The sequence below is a fragment of the Dama dama genome, chromosome 1 (assembly GCF_033118175.1).
Source record: "Dama dama isolate Ldn47 chromosome 1, ASM3311817v1, whole genome shotgun sequence".
Lineage (NCBI taxonomy): Eukaryota > Metazoa > Chordata > Mammalia > Artiodactyla > Cervidae > Dama > Dama dama.
Genome location: NC_083681.1, coordinates 43,349,313 through 43,365,820, shown reverse-complemented (window position 1 = coordinate 43,365,820; position 16,508 = coordinate 43,349,313). Strand labels below are relative to the sequence as shown.

At 37.6% G+C, this 16,508-nt stretch overlaps 1 protein-coding gene across 3 annotated transcripts in view; it reads left to right on the top strand.

The window, feature by feature from the left end:
* Positions 1-16,059, top strand: part of ZNF143 (zinc finger protein 143) — a 60,528-nt gene extending 44,469 nt beyond the window's left edge. For all 3 annotated transcript variants that reach the window (XM_061147858.1, XM_061147863.1, XM_061147852.1), the window contains 3 exons: positions 1,188-1,349; positions 14,008-14,154; positions 15,053-16,059. In XM_061147858.1, the coding sequence (XP_061003841.1) occupies positions 1,188-1,349; positions 14,008-14,154; positions 15,053-15,136 (393 nt within the window). In that variant the 3' untranslated portion in view covers positions 15,137-16,059. The remainder of the gene's footprint in view (positions 1-1,187; positions 1,350-14,007; positions 14,155-15,052) is intronic.
* Positions 16,060-16,508: the final 449 nt, after the last annotated feature.

Below are 16,508 nucleotides of genomic sequence, written 5' to 3'. Positions count from 1 at the left end.
GAGAAATCAGCAGAGGTTTGGCTGAGGTGACGAGGACATCATTAAAAGATCTGAGCAAGTCAGTGATGGGTAAACCTGTAGAATTTCCAGGGTGTGACTTTCTCCCTACTTGGAGTCATGGGAGTTCACTTAACTAGCTTCACAATTAATAAATAGGAAGCTGTCTTGACTTCCCTAGGAAAAGCGATATAAGAGTTGTTGTTCAACAGTCAAACTTGTCATTGTTTTCTAGATGCCACTATCCTAAAATAATTCAGACTTGATTTCATTAAGACACTAAGGTTGTCTTAATACCTGTGGAAATAGATGCATGAGGTTCTTTATCCTCCAATACTGCCTCTTCCATGGAGAACTTTCTTTTTACCCATCTCTTTCAGAACTTTACCTCCCATGATTAATCTGCCCTTTGAATCGATAACTCTTAATGTTATCGATAGCCAGTGTTAGCTAGAAGCAGAGTGTATTCAGGATAGAAACATACAGAGCACTTGGACCATCCCATTCATCCCTTTCCTCCTCACTTTTGACATCACTAATTCTACACAGTACTCTTTGTCCACTAATTGGCATATAAGATTAAACAAATTTACTAACAGTTTTATTCTGGACAGATAAGGCATCACTGGGGATTTGAGCAGGGAGCATAATGAAATTTGTTCGTTTTTTAGCAAGGTGACAAGGTAGAGGATGATTAGGGAAGGGTTAGATATCTAGAAAGAAGTTGTATTATTGCCAAAAATTAGATGAGAGAAAAATGGAAATCTAAATTGGCAGTAGAGATGGAGAGGAGGAAAACATATTTAAGAAATACTGTTTTTCTGATGATCTCTTTCTCAAAGAGTTTATTCCATTGTAAAATGCTTATCTGCTCCCAGAGTAGACTTATACAAGACTTGCATGTGTGCATGCTCAGTCGTGTCTGACTCTTTGCATCCCCATGGACTGCAGCCTGCCAGGCTTCTCTGTCCATGGAATTTTCCAGGCAAGAATACTGGCATGGGTTGCCGTTTCCTCCTCCAGAGGATCTTCCTGACCCAGGAATCAAACCTGCATCTCCTGCATTGGCAGGTGGATTCTTTACCACCGAGCCACCTGGGAAGCCATGGGAGGCTTAGGCCCAGTCCTTAATAAAATTGACCAGAGAAAGCAAGAAACATTGCTTGACTTTAAAATGCATTGTGTTACAGGTCAACATATCTCAAGCTGACATGCAGGCCATTGGCAACACCATTACAATGGTAACACAGGACGGAACGCCCATCACAGTACCTGCTCATGATGCAGTCATTTCCTCAGCAGGAACACATTCTGTTGCTATGGTTACTGCGGAGGGTACAGAAGGGCAGCAGGTAATTGCTTTTTTCTTTTATCTCAATCAGTACACATATCAATATCAAAATTGTTAGTCATAGATGTATGGTGTGATATTGTGCATGCTAAGTCACTTCAGTTTGTGTGTGCCTCTTTGCAACGCTATTGACTGTAACCCGCCATGCTCATCTGTCCATGGGATTCTCCAGGCAAGAATGTCCTCCAGGGCTCAAACCCATGTCTCTTACATCTTCCACATTGGCAGACAGTTCTTTACCACTCACATTCCCTGGGAAGTCCACTGGTTAAGCACATAAACCTCAGATTGAATTTCAGTTTTAAAGCTTCTTAGCAACACAGTCCTCTGAGTCTCAGTTTTTTTTCATGTGTAAAATAGGATTGACTTTTGCATATACCCGTAACAGCCCCTGGGGTCACAAGAGAACACGCGCACACACAGTCATCTTCCCCCGCCCTTTATATGGTAGTAAACACTATACTGTTTTTCACCTCCTTGTTTGTTTTTTTTAATCTTAATAATACATCTAGGACATCTTTCTGTTTCTTTATATAGAGAATTTTCCTATTCCTTCTTTTTATTTTGGTAATTCTGGTGGCACCACATGGTTTGTAGGATCTTAGTTGCCAAGCAGGGATTGAACCTGGGCGCGAGAAGTGAAAGTGGAGAGTCCTAACCACTGGATTGCCAGGGAATTCTCTCTCATTCTTTTTCTAAACTATATCATATTCCACTGTATGGACATGCCATAATTTATTTAAAGTCTTTTGCTATTTCAGACAATACATAATCTTGTGCACATAGGATTTTTTATGTTTTTATATTTTTTATATATCTGCTACTAGATAAATCCCTAGAGTGAAACTGCTAGCTGAAAAGACATACACATTTGTAATTGTGATAAGCATTGCCAAACTTCCTTTCTAGGGTTGTACACATCTACATTCCAATCTGTAGCCTTTGAGAGTGCCTCCTCCCCTTTTGATGGTCAGCACAGTGGTACCAAACCTTACGTATCTCTTTGTAGTTTTATTTTTCATTTATCTTAAATGATTTTGGTTAGTATATTTAAAAACTGTTCTTACGGGGTCTACCCTGGTGGTCCAGTGGCTAGTACTCTGTGCTCCCAACAAAGAGGGACCCTGGTTGGGGAACTAGATCCCACATGCTACAACTTAAAGATTGGGAATGCCATAACTGAAAAAAAAAAAAAAAGATCCTGCATGCTGCAGCTAAGACCGAGCACAGCCAAATAAATCAGTAAATAATGTTGAAGACATTACAACAACACACACACAAAAAAACTGTTGCTATACTGTGCTGAAGACAATGCTGAGTTTCACTGCAGCTCCTGTACCCTGTTCAGTGAAAGGGTCTGTCAAAATTCATAGCTATTATTCTTCCTAAATTCATTTATAGATTCAGTACTATCACAATCAAAATTTTAGAAGGCATTTTTGAAGATATACATAACCCAATTCCAGTATTTATATGAAAATGCAAAGGACCTAAAAAGAACATGCAAAGTCCTGAAAAAAAGAACAAAGTTGAAAGTCTTCTGCACCTTGAAATACAGGAATCAGAATCATAAAGCTTCTAGAAGAAAAGTGAATGTTTTTGTAACCTTAGGATAAAAATTTCATAGACAGGATAGAAAATGCACCAACAATAAAATTTTTTCTTTTTGGATAAATTGAACTTCTTCAAAATTACTTCTGCTTACCAAAAACAATGATAGACAGAGTATCTGATGAACTATGAACGGAGGTGTTTGACACTGTACAGGAGACAGGAATCAAGACCATCCCCAAGAAAAAGAAATGTAAAAAAGCAAAATGATGGTCTGAGGAGGCCTTAAAAATAACTGTGAAAAGAAGAGAAGTAAAAAGCAAAGGAGAAAAGGAAAGATATACCCATTTGAATGCAGAGTTCCAAAGAATAGCAAGGAGAGATAAGAAAGCCTTCCTCAGTGATCAGTGCAAAGAAATAGAGGAAAACAATAGAATGGGAAAGACTAGAGAGCTCTTCAAGAATATTAGAGATACCTAGGGAACATTTCAGGCAAAGATGGGCTCAATAAAGGACAGAAATGGTATGGACCTAACAGAAGCAGAAGATATTAAGAAGAAGTAGCAAGAATACACAGAAGAACTGTACATAGAAGAACTGTACAAAAAAGATCTTCATGACCCAGATAATCATAATGGTGTGATCACTCACACTCACCTAGAGTCAGACATCCTGGAATGTGACATCAAGTGGGCCTTAGGAAGCATCACTAGTATGAACAAAGCTAGTGGAGGTGATGGAATTCCAGTTGAGCTATTTCAAATCCTAAAAGATGATGCTGTGAAAGTGCTGCACTCAATATGCCAGCAAATTTGGAAAACTCAGCAGTGGCCACAGGACTGGAAAAGGTCAGTTTTCATTCCAGTCCCAAAGAAAGGCAATGCCAAAGAATGCTCAAACTACCGCACAATTGCACTCATCTTACACACTAGTAAAGTTATGCTCAAAATTCTCCAAGCCAGGCTTCAGCCATATGTGAACCATGAACCAGATGTTCAAGCTGGTTTTAGAAAAGGCAGAGGAACCAGAGATCAAATTGCCAACATCTGCTGGATCATCAAAGAAGCAAGAGAGTTTCAAAAAAAATCTGTTTCTGCTTTATTGACTATGTCAAAGCCTTTAACTGTGTGGATCACAATAAACTGTGGAAAATTCTGAAGGAGATGGGAATACCAAACCACCTGACCTGCCTCTTGAGAAACCTGTATGCAGGTCAGGAAGCAACAGTTAGAACTGGACATGGAACAACAGACTGGCTCCAAATAGGAAAAGGAGTACGTCAAGGCTGTATATTGTCACTCTGCTTATTTAACTTATATGCAGAGGACATCATGAGAAACGCTGGGCTGGAGGAAGCACAAACTGGAATCAAGATTGCCGGAAGAAATATCAATAACCTCAGATATGCAGATGACACCACCCTTATGGCAGAAAGTGAAGAGGAACTAAAGAGCCTCTTGATGAAAGTGAAAGAGGAGAGTGAAAAAGCTGGCTTAAAGCTCAACATTCAGAAAACTAAGATCATGGCATCTGGTCCCATCACTTCATGGGAAATAGATGGGGAAACAGTGGAAACAGTGACAGACTTTATTTCTGGGGGCTCTAAAATCACTGCAGATGGTGACTGCAGCCATGAAATTAAAAGATGCTTACTCCTTGGAAGGAAAATTGTGACCAACCAAGACAGCATATTAAAAAGCAGAGACATTACTTTGTCCATAAAGGTTCGTCTAGTCAAGGCTATGGTTTTTCCAGTAGTCATGTATGGATGTGAGAGTTGGACTATAAAGAAAGCTGAGCACCAAAGAATTGATGCTTTTGAACTGTGGTGTTGGAGAAGACTCTTGAGAGTCCCTTGGACTGCAAGGAGATCAAACTAGTCCATCCTAAAGCATATCAGTCCTGAGTGTTCATTGGAAGGACTGATGTTGAAGCTGAAACTCCAATACTTTGGCCACCAGATGTGAAGAACTGACTCATTTGAAAAGACCCTGATGCTAGGAAAGATTGAGGGCAGGAGGAGAAGGGGATGACAGAGGATGAGATGTTTGGATGGCATCACTGACTCAATGGACATGGGTTTGGGTAGACTTCAGCAATTAGTGATGGACAGGGAGGCCTGGCATGCTGCAGTTCATGGGGTTGCAAAGAGTCAGACATGACTGAGCGATTGAACTGAACTGAACTAAAGACACATATAGGAAAAGATTAGGTAAGCCCTGAACTGGAAAAAAAATGTTTATACTTTATCTGATAGTGGACTTGTATTGTGAATAATATGAACAATTCATTAAAAATGAGCAAAATAAATAAAGATTATAAATGAGCAAATCATTTGCTTGCTTATTTGATCAGATCCCTCACAAAAGAAGATACAAAGGCAGTAACATGAAAAAGTACTCAACATCTTTAGTCATCAAATAAATGCGAGTTGAAATCACAAAGATACCATTTCAGACACAGGGAAGTGGCTAAAATAAAAAAGACTAATAGAAACAAACACTGGCAAAGATGAAGCAACTAGGACATTAACACTCTAGTGAGAGTGTAAAATAATACAACCAGGAGGGGGGATCGGGATGGGGAATACATGTAAATCCATGGCTGATTCATGTCAATGTATGGCAAAAACCACTACAGTACTGTAAAGTAATTAGCCTCCAACTAATAAAAATAAATGGAAAAAATAATAATAATACAACCAGGTTGGAGAACTCTTTGGCAGTTTCTTATAAAGTCAAACATTCCTCTGCTCTATGACTCAACAATTCCATCTAGAATACATACCATATGATTCCACTTAAATGAATGAAATCCAGGAACACACAAGACAAATCCATGATGATAAAAATCAGAAAGTGCTGCTTGGGCTCAGGCAGGAAATTGATGGAATGGAATATGAAGAAACTGTTCAACATTTTGTTTTAAGTGGCTGTTTCACGGTTGTATCTGTTAAAACTGAACATAACACCCAAGATTCATGCATTTTTGTTGTTTGCTAATTATTCCTTATGCCAAAACAAATAAAAAATGTAACCGCTAGGCCGTGTTTTGCAATGGTCCCACCTAATCGCTTTGCAGTCATGTCCATGGCTCTAGGATTCCTGGATGGGTTTATAGCCCAGCTTGAGTAAATATACCTGGTATGAGTTACAGTTGCAGGTCTAGAAAGATAGTGATCCTAAATTAAACATTCTTATGTAGCTTATCTGCAGCCTATGGGCCAGAAAATTTCTCAAGAGAGAAGGCTTTGAGGGCTAGAATGAAGCCAGGCAGCTTCCAGCGACTCGGGATATCACAGCAGGGGGTTTCACTGGCGGACCTGCTGCTGCGCTGACTCCTGCTGTAACTACGTGTAGGCTGCTGGGCAAGGTTGGCCATCCACTGGGTTGTTTGCACACCCCACCCCCACCGCCGTGAATTATCTGTAACACTTAAATAACTATTTCTTTTCATACATGGGAAGAAAGTAGTCAGTCCTTCCCTAAGTGTGTGTGTGTGTGTGTGTGTGTGTGTAACTAAGGTAATTGTATTTCTCAGACTTATTTTTCCAGGTGCCTCTGGAAGCCTGGTTAGCAGGTAGAGACTGAAAGAGTCAATGCTTTCTATCTATTTTAGTTAATTTCAGATTACAGAAGTAGTCTGCATTCTCAGTGGAATAAAATAAGAGAGTCTAGAAATAAATCCTCACATATATATCAATTATATTTTGACAATCAGAATTTGACCATTCAGTGGGAAAGGTCTTTTCAGCAAATGCTGAGAAACCTGAATATATCCCCATGCCCAAAAAAACAAAAAAAGAAGAAGTTGGACCCTTACCTTATGCCATATATATAAAAATTAGCTCAAAATGGATTTAAGAGTGAAAACTATGAAACTCTTAGAATAAAACAGGCAAAAGTATTCATGATCTTATTTCTTATGTATGACACCGGAAACACAGGCTGTGAAAGAAAAAAATAAATTGGATTAGATTATTGCTTACATATGACACCAAAATTATAGGAGATGAAAGAAAAAAATAAATTGAACTTCTTAAAAATTAAAAACACTTGATAGTTCCCTGGTAGCCTAGTGGTTAGGATTCTAGCCTTTCACTGCCATGGCCTGGGTTCAGTCTCCAGTCAGGGAACTGAGTGAGAATCCTAGAAGCTGCGAGGCACAGCCAAAAAAAACAAAAAAATTTAAAATCACTTGTGCATCAAAAACCACTACCAAGAAAGTGAAAAAACAGTCAATAGAATGAGAGAAAATATTTGTGAGTCACATATTTGCTAAGGAATTAATATCTAGAATATATTTTAAAATAATAAAAATAATATTACAAAGGGAAAAATAGACTATATAAAGAATTCCTATAACTCATCAAGAAAAAAAACAAGCAACCCAATTTAAAAATGAGCAAGGAACTTGAATAGACATTTCTCCAAGAAGATTTACAGATGGTCATTTAGCACATGGAAAGGTATCCAGCATCATTCGTCATTCAGTTCAGTTCAGTCACTCAGTCGTCTCCAACTCTTTGCAACCCCATGAATTGCAGCACGCCAGGCCTCTCTGTCCATCACCAACTCCTGGAGTTTACTCAAACTCATGTCCACCAAGTTGGTGATGCCATCCAGCCCATCTCATCCTCTGTCTTCCCCTTCTCCTCCTGCCCCCAATCCCTCCCAGCATCAGGGTCTTCTCCAATGAGTCAACTTTTCACATGAGGTGACCAAAGTATTGGAGTTTCACCTTTAGCATCAGTCCTTCCAATGAACACCCAGGACTGATCTCCTTTAGGATGGACTGGTTGGATGTCCTTGCAGTCTAAGGGACTCTCAAGAGTCTTCTCTAATACCACAGTTCAAAAACATCAATTTTTCGGTGCTTAGCTTTCTTCACAGTCCAGCTCTCACATCCTACATTCGTCATTAGGAAAATACAAATCAAAATCATAGTGAGACCCCACTTCACCCCCATTAGGTTGACTTTTATCCAAAAACAGAAAATAACAAATTTGGGGACAATATAAAGAAATTGGAATTCTTGTGCGTTGCTCATGGGAATGTATGTAGCTCCTGTGGAAATCAACATGGCAGTTCTTAAAAAGTTGAGCATAGATTTACATATGATCCAGTAATTCCACTTAAAGGTATGTACGCGAAAGAATTTGAAAATAAAGACTCAAACTAAAAATCAGCTATAATCCCTTGAAGTTAAAATAACTAGTCTCAACATTTAGGACTATTCATCTTGTTTTCTGTGTATATACATGTGTGAACAAAGTTAGGATTATAATACAATTTTGTATGTTTGTCATCCACTTAACACTATATCCTGAGCACTTTCTCATATCAATTAAATGTTCTTTTAAAAGGATTTTTAATATTTATAAAATAATCCATCAAATGGATATACTATAGGGCTTCCCCGGTAGCTCAGCGGTAAAGAATCTGCCTGCAGTGCAGGATATACCATCATGTATTAACACATTCCACATACACAGATTATTCTGCAAGGCTCTGATTATTTTCATGGGAAACAAATTCTAGACATGGAATTATTAGATTAATGGTATGAACTATTTTAACTTTCTTCTAAAAAGAATATTGCCAAATTCCTTTCTGGAGAGTTTTAATAATTATGCCATGGATCTAAAAGTATTCTTATTTCACTGTACTCTTGGTAGCATTGAGGATTTTGTTTTGTACATTTGCATTATTCACAAGCAAGAGATAAGTTATATTTTTACTTTAACTTTTCTATTAGTGAGGTTGAACATGTTTTTCATGTTAGCCTGCAATTGTTTTTTCTTCATTGAAGTAAGATTTATATACAGTGAAATGCATAGATTTTTTTTTTCCCCCACATCATGTGGTTTGCAGGATCTTAGTTCCCCAACCAAGGATCACACCTGGGCTCCTGGCAATTTAAGCACAGAATCCTAATCACCAGACCACCACCTGCACAGATCTTAAGTTTACAGTTTAGTGAGTTGTTAATACACACCCATCCCATGCCAAACAAGACCTAGTACTTTTCTGTCACCCCAGAAAGTTCTCTTAGGACACCGTCCAGTCAGTCTCCACCAAGTTGTTCTGATTGTATTATCTTGTCTATTCTTGAATTTTGCATGGTGAAGCCAGAGTATCAACTGTCTTGTGTTTTTTTCTTTAACATAACATTTTGGAGATTTATCCATGTTATTGTTTATAACATGAGTTCCTTCATTTTTCTTGCTAAGCAGTATTCTGTGGTTAGGAATGTATCACAATTTGTTGATAGATTCCCCCCTTGATGAACAAATATTTGGGATGCTTCCAGTTTTTTTTTTTTCTATTATGAATTAAGATGGTGGTAAAAATTCTAGTACAAGTTTATTTGTAGACACATATTCTCATTCTCTGATTAATAACCTGTTAGTGGAATTGCTGAGTCATAGGGTAGAGTTATATTTAACTTTATATGAAAGTGTCAAGCAGTTCTTTAAAGTGGTTTGACCCCACTCACACTCGCACTCACAATAGTTCTATTTGTTTCATATCATCAACATTTTGAGTTGTTGCTATTTAAAAGTTTAGCCATTCTAGTGGATGTGAAATGGTATATCATTGTGGTTTTAATTTGCACGTAGGTTGTTTAATTTCTTGAAAGAGAAAATGTTAGTTGCTCAGTCATGTTCGACTCTGCGAGGTAGACTGCCGGGCTTCTCTGTCCATGGATTCTCCAGGCAAAGATACTGGAGTGGGTAGCCATTTCCTTCTCCAGGGGATCTTCCTGACCCAGGGATTGAACCTAGGTCTCCCACATTGTGGGCAGATTCTTTACCATCTGAGCCACCAGGGAAGCCCTGATAATTTCTTAATATCTGGTACTTTTCTAGATACCTGTTTTTCTTGATTTTTAATTTAAGTCTGTTATGGTCAGAGAACCTATTCTGTAAGATATTATTATTTTAAAATTTGAGACTTGTTTTCCCTTTGTCTTTCATTGATTTCCTATTGTATTTCATATGTATTTGAAAAGAATGTGTGTTCTGCACTTGTGTATAGCATGTTACAGGTGGTTGATAGTGTTCAAATATTCTATAACCTTATTAATCTTTGATATATTTGTTGTATCAGTTACTAAGAAAAAGTAATTGATATCTCCAATTATGATTGTGGATTTGTCTCCCTTTTAGTTGTTTCTTTTTTTACTTCCAGGTTTTTGAAATGCTGTTATTAGGTGTGTACATATTTCATTTTAATTCCTCAAATGACTTCATAATTATACCCTTCTCTGTTACTTTTTTGAGGTTGCCCCAAGGATTAAAATGCGCATCCTTAAGTTATTGTGGTCTACTTAGACTGAAGATTGTTACTTTACATAAAACCTTGAAACAGTATGTTTTCATTTATGCCCCTACTCTTTGTGCTGCTGTGATTTATTTTATATTTACAGATATTAAAACCCCCGCAGTGCAATATTATTTTTTAGCATAAGCAGTTAATCTTTTAAGTAAGTTACAAGATGATGGGAAACATAATATTTTATACTTATCTTATACTTATCTGCTGGTTTATAATTTCCATTGCCTCTTATGCCTTTCTGTAGATTTGAGTGTCCATATGACATCCGTTTGGCCTGAAGGATATATTTTGTTTTTTAATTAATTAATTCATTTTGGCTGTGTCGGGTCTTAGTTGTGGCACACAGGATCTTTCCATGTGGTGCATGGACCCTTTGGTTGTGGTGCAGGCTCCAGAGTGAGCAGGCTTCAGTAGTTGTAGCATGTGGGCTCAGTAGCTGCTGCACTTGGGCTTAGTTGCTCTGCAACATGTGGGATCTTAGTTCCCCAACCAGTGACCAGACCTGTGTCCCCTGCTTTGCAAGGCAGAATCTTTATCCCTGGGCCACCAGGAAAGTCCCCTGAAGGATATACTTTAGCATTATTTGTAGTGCAGATCTACAGTGACAACTTCTCTGGTTTTGCTTATTTGAAAACATGTTATGTCACCTTTCTGTTTGAAACGTATTTTTGTCTTGAAGGATATTTTTGCTAGATATAGAATTGGCGGGGTTTTTTTTTTCTTTCAGCACTTTAAATTGTCTCTGTCCTTCATTGTTTCTGATGAGAAATCAGCCATCTTCATATGATTGTTCCCCTGTATATGATACACCAGTTTTTCCTCTGGCTATTTTCTAGACTAATTATATTTGCTTTTTAGCAATGTAATTATGGTGTGGTCTTCTTTGTATTTATCTGGTAGGTTTCTTATATGTAATTATAAGACAACATATATAATATTATGAAACATTATATAGTAATGTTTTTTGTAGGGGAGGGTGTTAGTGTTTTTATCAAATTTAGGAAAAGTTAGGCTGTTATTTCATCAAAAGTTTTTATTCTGCATCATTGTTTCTGTTTTATTTCTGGGTCTCTAAAGTATATGTATATTAACTTGGTGTTTTCCCACAAGTTTCTGGGGATGCATTCTTTTTTTTTCTTAGTTCTTCAGATAGATAATTTTTATTGCTCTGTCTTTGAGTTCACTGACCTTTTCTTTTGACATCACCATCTTTACCCATCTTTTATTAGGCCCATTTAGATAATTTTAGATATTGTCATTTTTGACTGTAGAATTTACTTTTTTATAGTTTTCATTTATTTACTGAGATTTCCCCTTGTGTGAATTCCATAAGCTTTTTAACATATTTATAGTAACTGTCTTAAAGTCCTTGTTTGCTAATCACAACATATTGGTCATCTCAAGGTCTGTTTCTATTAACTTCATATTCTCTTGACTCTGGGTTCCATTTTCCTCTTCTCATGTGTTGTAATTTTTTATTGTATTCTGGATATTGTGGATGATACATTATGGGGATTTTTAATTTGGTTATCTTCCTCTGAAGAATATTAATTTTATCAAGTAGTTAAGTTACATGTGGAGGCTGGGGTTTGTACTTTATTAAGGTAGGTTTGTTTTGGTTTTGCCATTTGGTCTCAGGGTGAACCTTTAGTCCTGGGACATAGTCTTTACTGCTAAAGTGTAGCTCTTAAGGTTTCAGTGGAAAGCCTGAGGTAATCTTCTAAACTTGGTGGGGTTGAAATTCTAAATTCTGTCTGCCCTGTGGTGAGTATCACTGAATCCTCTTCTCAGCTTTTTAGGCTTCTAGCTGCTGCTTTATTCCAGATTTATTGACACCTCCCCAATACATTTGCAGTTCTGAGGTCTTAAAGAATTGAGAGGAACTTATATACAGGTTTGGGGGGTCCCCCTCCCTCTGGTTTTCTCCTTTCTAGGATATCCCTTTCAATAAATAGCCATCCTGGCAGCCCTGGACTTAATTATCTGATACCATAAGTTGCCTTATGCTGTTCAGGTTGGTGACTGCCCTCAAGTGGAGAAACTGTTGAAACCAATGTGACCCAGTGTGGTTCCCTTTTGAGAATCCCCTCCATTTCCTGCCTGCTTTTCACCATTCACCAATGCCTTCAGATGGTTGCTTTTTCTTATTTTTTCTACACTTTATGATTGTTACCTGCAGGAAACAAGCTACTCCCCTGTTGTTGGACTAAAATCTGTTGCTGGACTATGGACCAATACTGGGATTGATCCAAGCTAAATATCTATTAGCACTAAAATCTAGCATTCTTACTAGGTTAATGGCCAAGTAAAATAGTAATTTCAGTTTTTAACCTATTCTTTCTCTAAGTTTGGCTGAACAGAATTCTTAAATATCATATGACATGTAGTTGATGCTATTTTCTGTTATTATCTACATAGAAAAAGCTGCATTCGTAGTTTAAGAGCCACAAAAGCACTTTTAACCACTCTGACTAGATACTTCAGGAACAGGTTGGAAAGATTCCGTGGGATCTAAAAGAGGAAGTGACTGTGACAAAATATGTTGCTGGGAATTAATCCCTTGGTAATCCAGTGGTTAGGATTCCACGCTTCCACTACAGGAGTCATGGGTTCAGTCCTTGGTTGGAAAACTAAGATCCCTCATGCTGTGTAGTAATGTTCCTGGTACTTTGTTTTCCCCATTAATGGAAATCTTTTTTTTTTTTTTTTTTTGTTGGCCATGCTGTGCAGCTTGCTGGGATCTTAGTTCAATTCCCTGACCAGGGCTGCCCAGACCCATGGCAGTGAGAGTGAGTCCTAACCACTGGATCACCAGGGAATTCCCTGTGGAAATCTAATTTTATTTTTATTTATTTTTAATTTTAAAATATTTTTATTACTTAAAATTCTTTTTATTTTTAATTTTTTTGTTTAATTTAAAAAATTTAACGGAAATCTAATTTTTTTAAAACCTTTTATTTTGTATTGGGGAATGGCTGATTAACAAACAGTGTTGTGATGGTTTCAGGTGAACAGCAAAGGGATTCAGCTGTACCTAAATATGTATCCATTCTCCCCTAAACTCCCCTCCCATCGCATCTGCCACATAACATTGAACAGAGTTCTCTGTGTTATATAGTAGGTCCTTTTTGGTTAATGGAAATCTAATTTTTAGTGCAACAGATAAACAGGAGAAAATAGTGTATCTACCACTGATCCAAACTCAGGAATAAATAGACATTTGAAAAAAATAAAATAAATAGACATTTGAGGTATAAATTAATCCACGTGTGCAACTTCCCAGGCAGCTGCTTAGGGAATTAGAATTAGACTGTGCCCTAAGGCACAGTCACGTCTCTTCTGTTTAGTGGAACCTGACAGCGAATCCCCTTTCTCAGTGTCCTCTATCCTGTTTTGCTATCTGCTTGCTTCTTAACTTTAGATAAGTCCCTTCTTTCTGAGTGTCAACTTCCTCAACAAAGAGGAGTCCATGGGAATTCCCTGGCGGTCCAGTAGTTAGGACTCTGCTCTCACTGTTGAGGTCCGGGGTTCACTCCCTCGTAGGGGAACTAAAGTCCCACAGTCTGGGTGGTGTAGTCAAAACAAAAAAGAGAGGAAAAAAAGAGGAGTTCAGCATAGACAATATGTAAGGTCGTTTCCAGCTTTCAGCTTCTATAAGTCTATGGTCAGAAGGGAGGATTAGCTTTTGAATTTGAAGACAGTCCCTTGCATTAAATGGATTTTAACCTATTTAAATCATAGTTTTAATTCTTCTGTGTATTTTTTAAGGTTGCAATTGTGGCTCAGGACTTGGCAGCATTCCACACTGCATCATCAGAAATGGGGCACCAACAGCATAGCCATCACTTAGTAACCACAGAAACCAGACCTTTGACCTTAGTGGCAACATCCAATGGCACCCAGATCGCAGTCCAGGTGAGTACCATGGCAGCTGTCCTCTGTGGACAGCAGTCTGTTCAGCCCCCAGCCTTGTCACTGTTCTCTGATGCGTAACTTTCACAGAGGCAGGGCGCAGAATAATACGCAGTACTTAGCTCCTTTAAGGAAATTGCTGTGTTTGAAATAAACTCAAAGAGACTAAAACTTTGCTTGCTACTATCTTTGTGTATTCTAGGGGAATTTATAACAAGAAGTATAAAGCTCCTGGTATATACATCCCTGTGTGTACCTGACCAGCCATCTTTACTGTCAGAATAAAAGTTTAATTAGGAAAAAAAAAAAAGTTTAATTAGGCAGGATTCTATAAAGCATTTAAGAGTTATTCCTTGGAAGTGAACCTCCTGTAAACATAGACTCCCAAGTTAGTCCTCAAAAAAGTCCCTGCACAACAGCTGTATTTTATGGTGGGGAATGTCAGAAGACTATGAAGAATACATTCTCTGGGAAGTCACTGCATTCAGAGAATCTAGAATGTGAGGTGTAGGTTACCTTTCCTTGGGAAGTTTGTTTTTTGTTTTAACATATTTACTCGGAAAAGGGTTAGAACGCACTCTGGAAAATGCCAGCTGTTGGTTTTAATTTAGTTTATGGGCATGAAGCTAAAGGCTCATGAAGCTCTCTTATCTCCAACAGAAAAGATAAACAGAACAGATAAGATAATCCTTTTGTTCCTTGCATGTGTGAAGATTCATCAAAATCCCATATAAAGAAACTGCATTATTCTCCTCAGCAGGAATTTTTGTGTTTTGTGGGTGAGCATTAGTACTTTAACAAGCCCAGATGTTATAATTATAGAGAGAAATTTTACTTCTGGCATATTATATTTCTTTGGCATTATCTTGACTGTGGCTATATGTGTATGTTCCTGTTTCAGCTTGGAGAACAGCCATCTCTGGAAGAAGCCATCAGAATAGCATCCAGGATCCAGCAAGGAGAAACGCCAGGGTTAGATGATTAATCCTCAGAACAATGGAGCAATAAAGCCAGAGAAGCCTTTCATCTTCAGGCAGCAGAGATCCATGAAGCCCGGGCCCAGGAAAATTAGAAATTTTCCATTCCCGAAACACTGTACACATTTTTATGCAAGAGTGGAGAACATCTTATTCTTGACACTTTTGTGTATATAACCCTTGGAATAGGTTTCCCAAACTGATGTATTGTGTACAAGGAAGTATGAAATTAGGGCAATACAGTAATTTTTTATGTTACTCTTTTATCAGATTGCAGACTCCTAGAGTCTACGTGCAAGACCACTGAAGTCTTATGGAGTCTTATGATGGATTTTTAACTTACTGTGAAAAAAAAAAAAATAAAGGCTGTGTTGAAAATGTCAAAGGTTCTATACGTCAAACAATCATAATTCCAAAAGCCATCATGGATAATAAAGGATGTAAAGCCTTCAGATATTTCCCTCAGCTAGTAGAGTGTCTGCAGTTTTTGTTCTACTGTATACTTGTCCATTTTTATTTGTATTAAATATCTCACGGTTTGAAGACTATTCATTACAGTTTTCCACCCCTGTTCAATACCAGCTGTGCAAGCTGAAGTGCTAATTATATTAGCATTACATTGGATTATGTATAAAATTACAAAGTTTGGTTATTTAAAATTAAAAAGTTAAATCCAGTACTTCGGTTTTGTTAAAGATGATTTCCTGAGTGTTCAGTTTTTCGTTACTGTTTCTTAAAAATAATGAACTATCAAAGCTTGACCACAGGCTGGAGCCCGGGATAATAGTGCTGTAATTGAAAATGGCTTTAACTCTGAAAATTAGGTTAGTGGGTTGGTGTAAATTATTTATTTTTGCTTATGTACTTTTATTTTAAAGCTTATTTACCCTAAAGTTTATTATTAATTTTGAATACAGCAATTTTTAAAATATTACCTTTATATTTGTTTCATTAAATTGGTATGGGGTGGGGGGAAGAGTTGTAGAAAACACTAATGTAATAGGTTAAAATACAAAATATATATATAGAGAGAGTATATTATGTATCAAGCACAATAAGTACTTTTCCATACATATTCATCTGCTCATAACAGGATTTTGTGAGATATATGAGATTTAATACCTCTGTACATGAGAAAGCTGAAGGTTCAAAGAAGTGTCTGCCCAGGACTGTGGTGAGGCAAGGCAAAGACTTGAGAAGCCAGACTGACTCCCACGTCCAGGGTGTTTTTTTTCACCACACCAAAACTGCCTTCTCAGATGGTAATTTGTGGCAGAGATTATGTATATGAGCTTTGGTGATTTCTTTTCTTTTAATTTCTGGTGGCATGCCGAATCCTGGTTCCCTAAACAGGGATCGAACCCATCCTCCTGCAGTAGA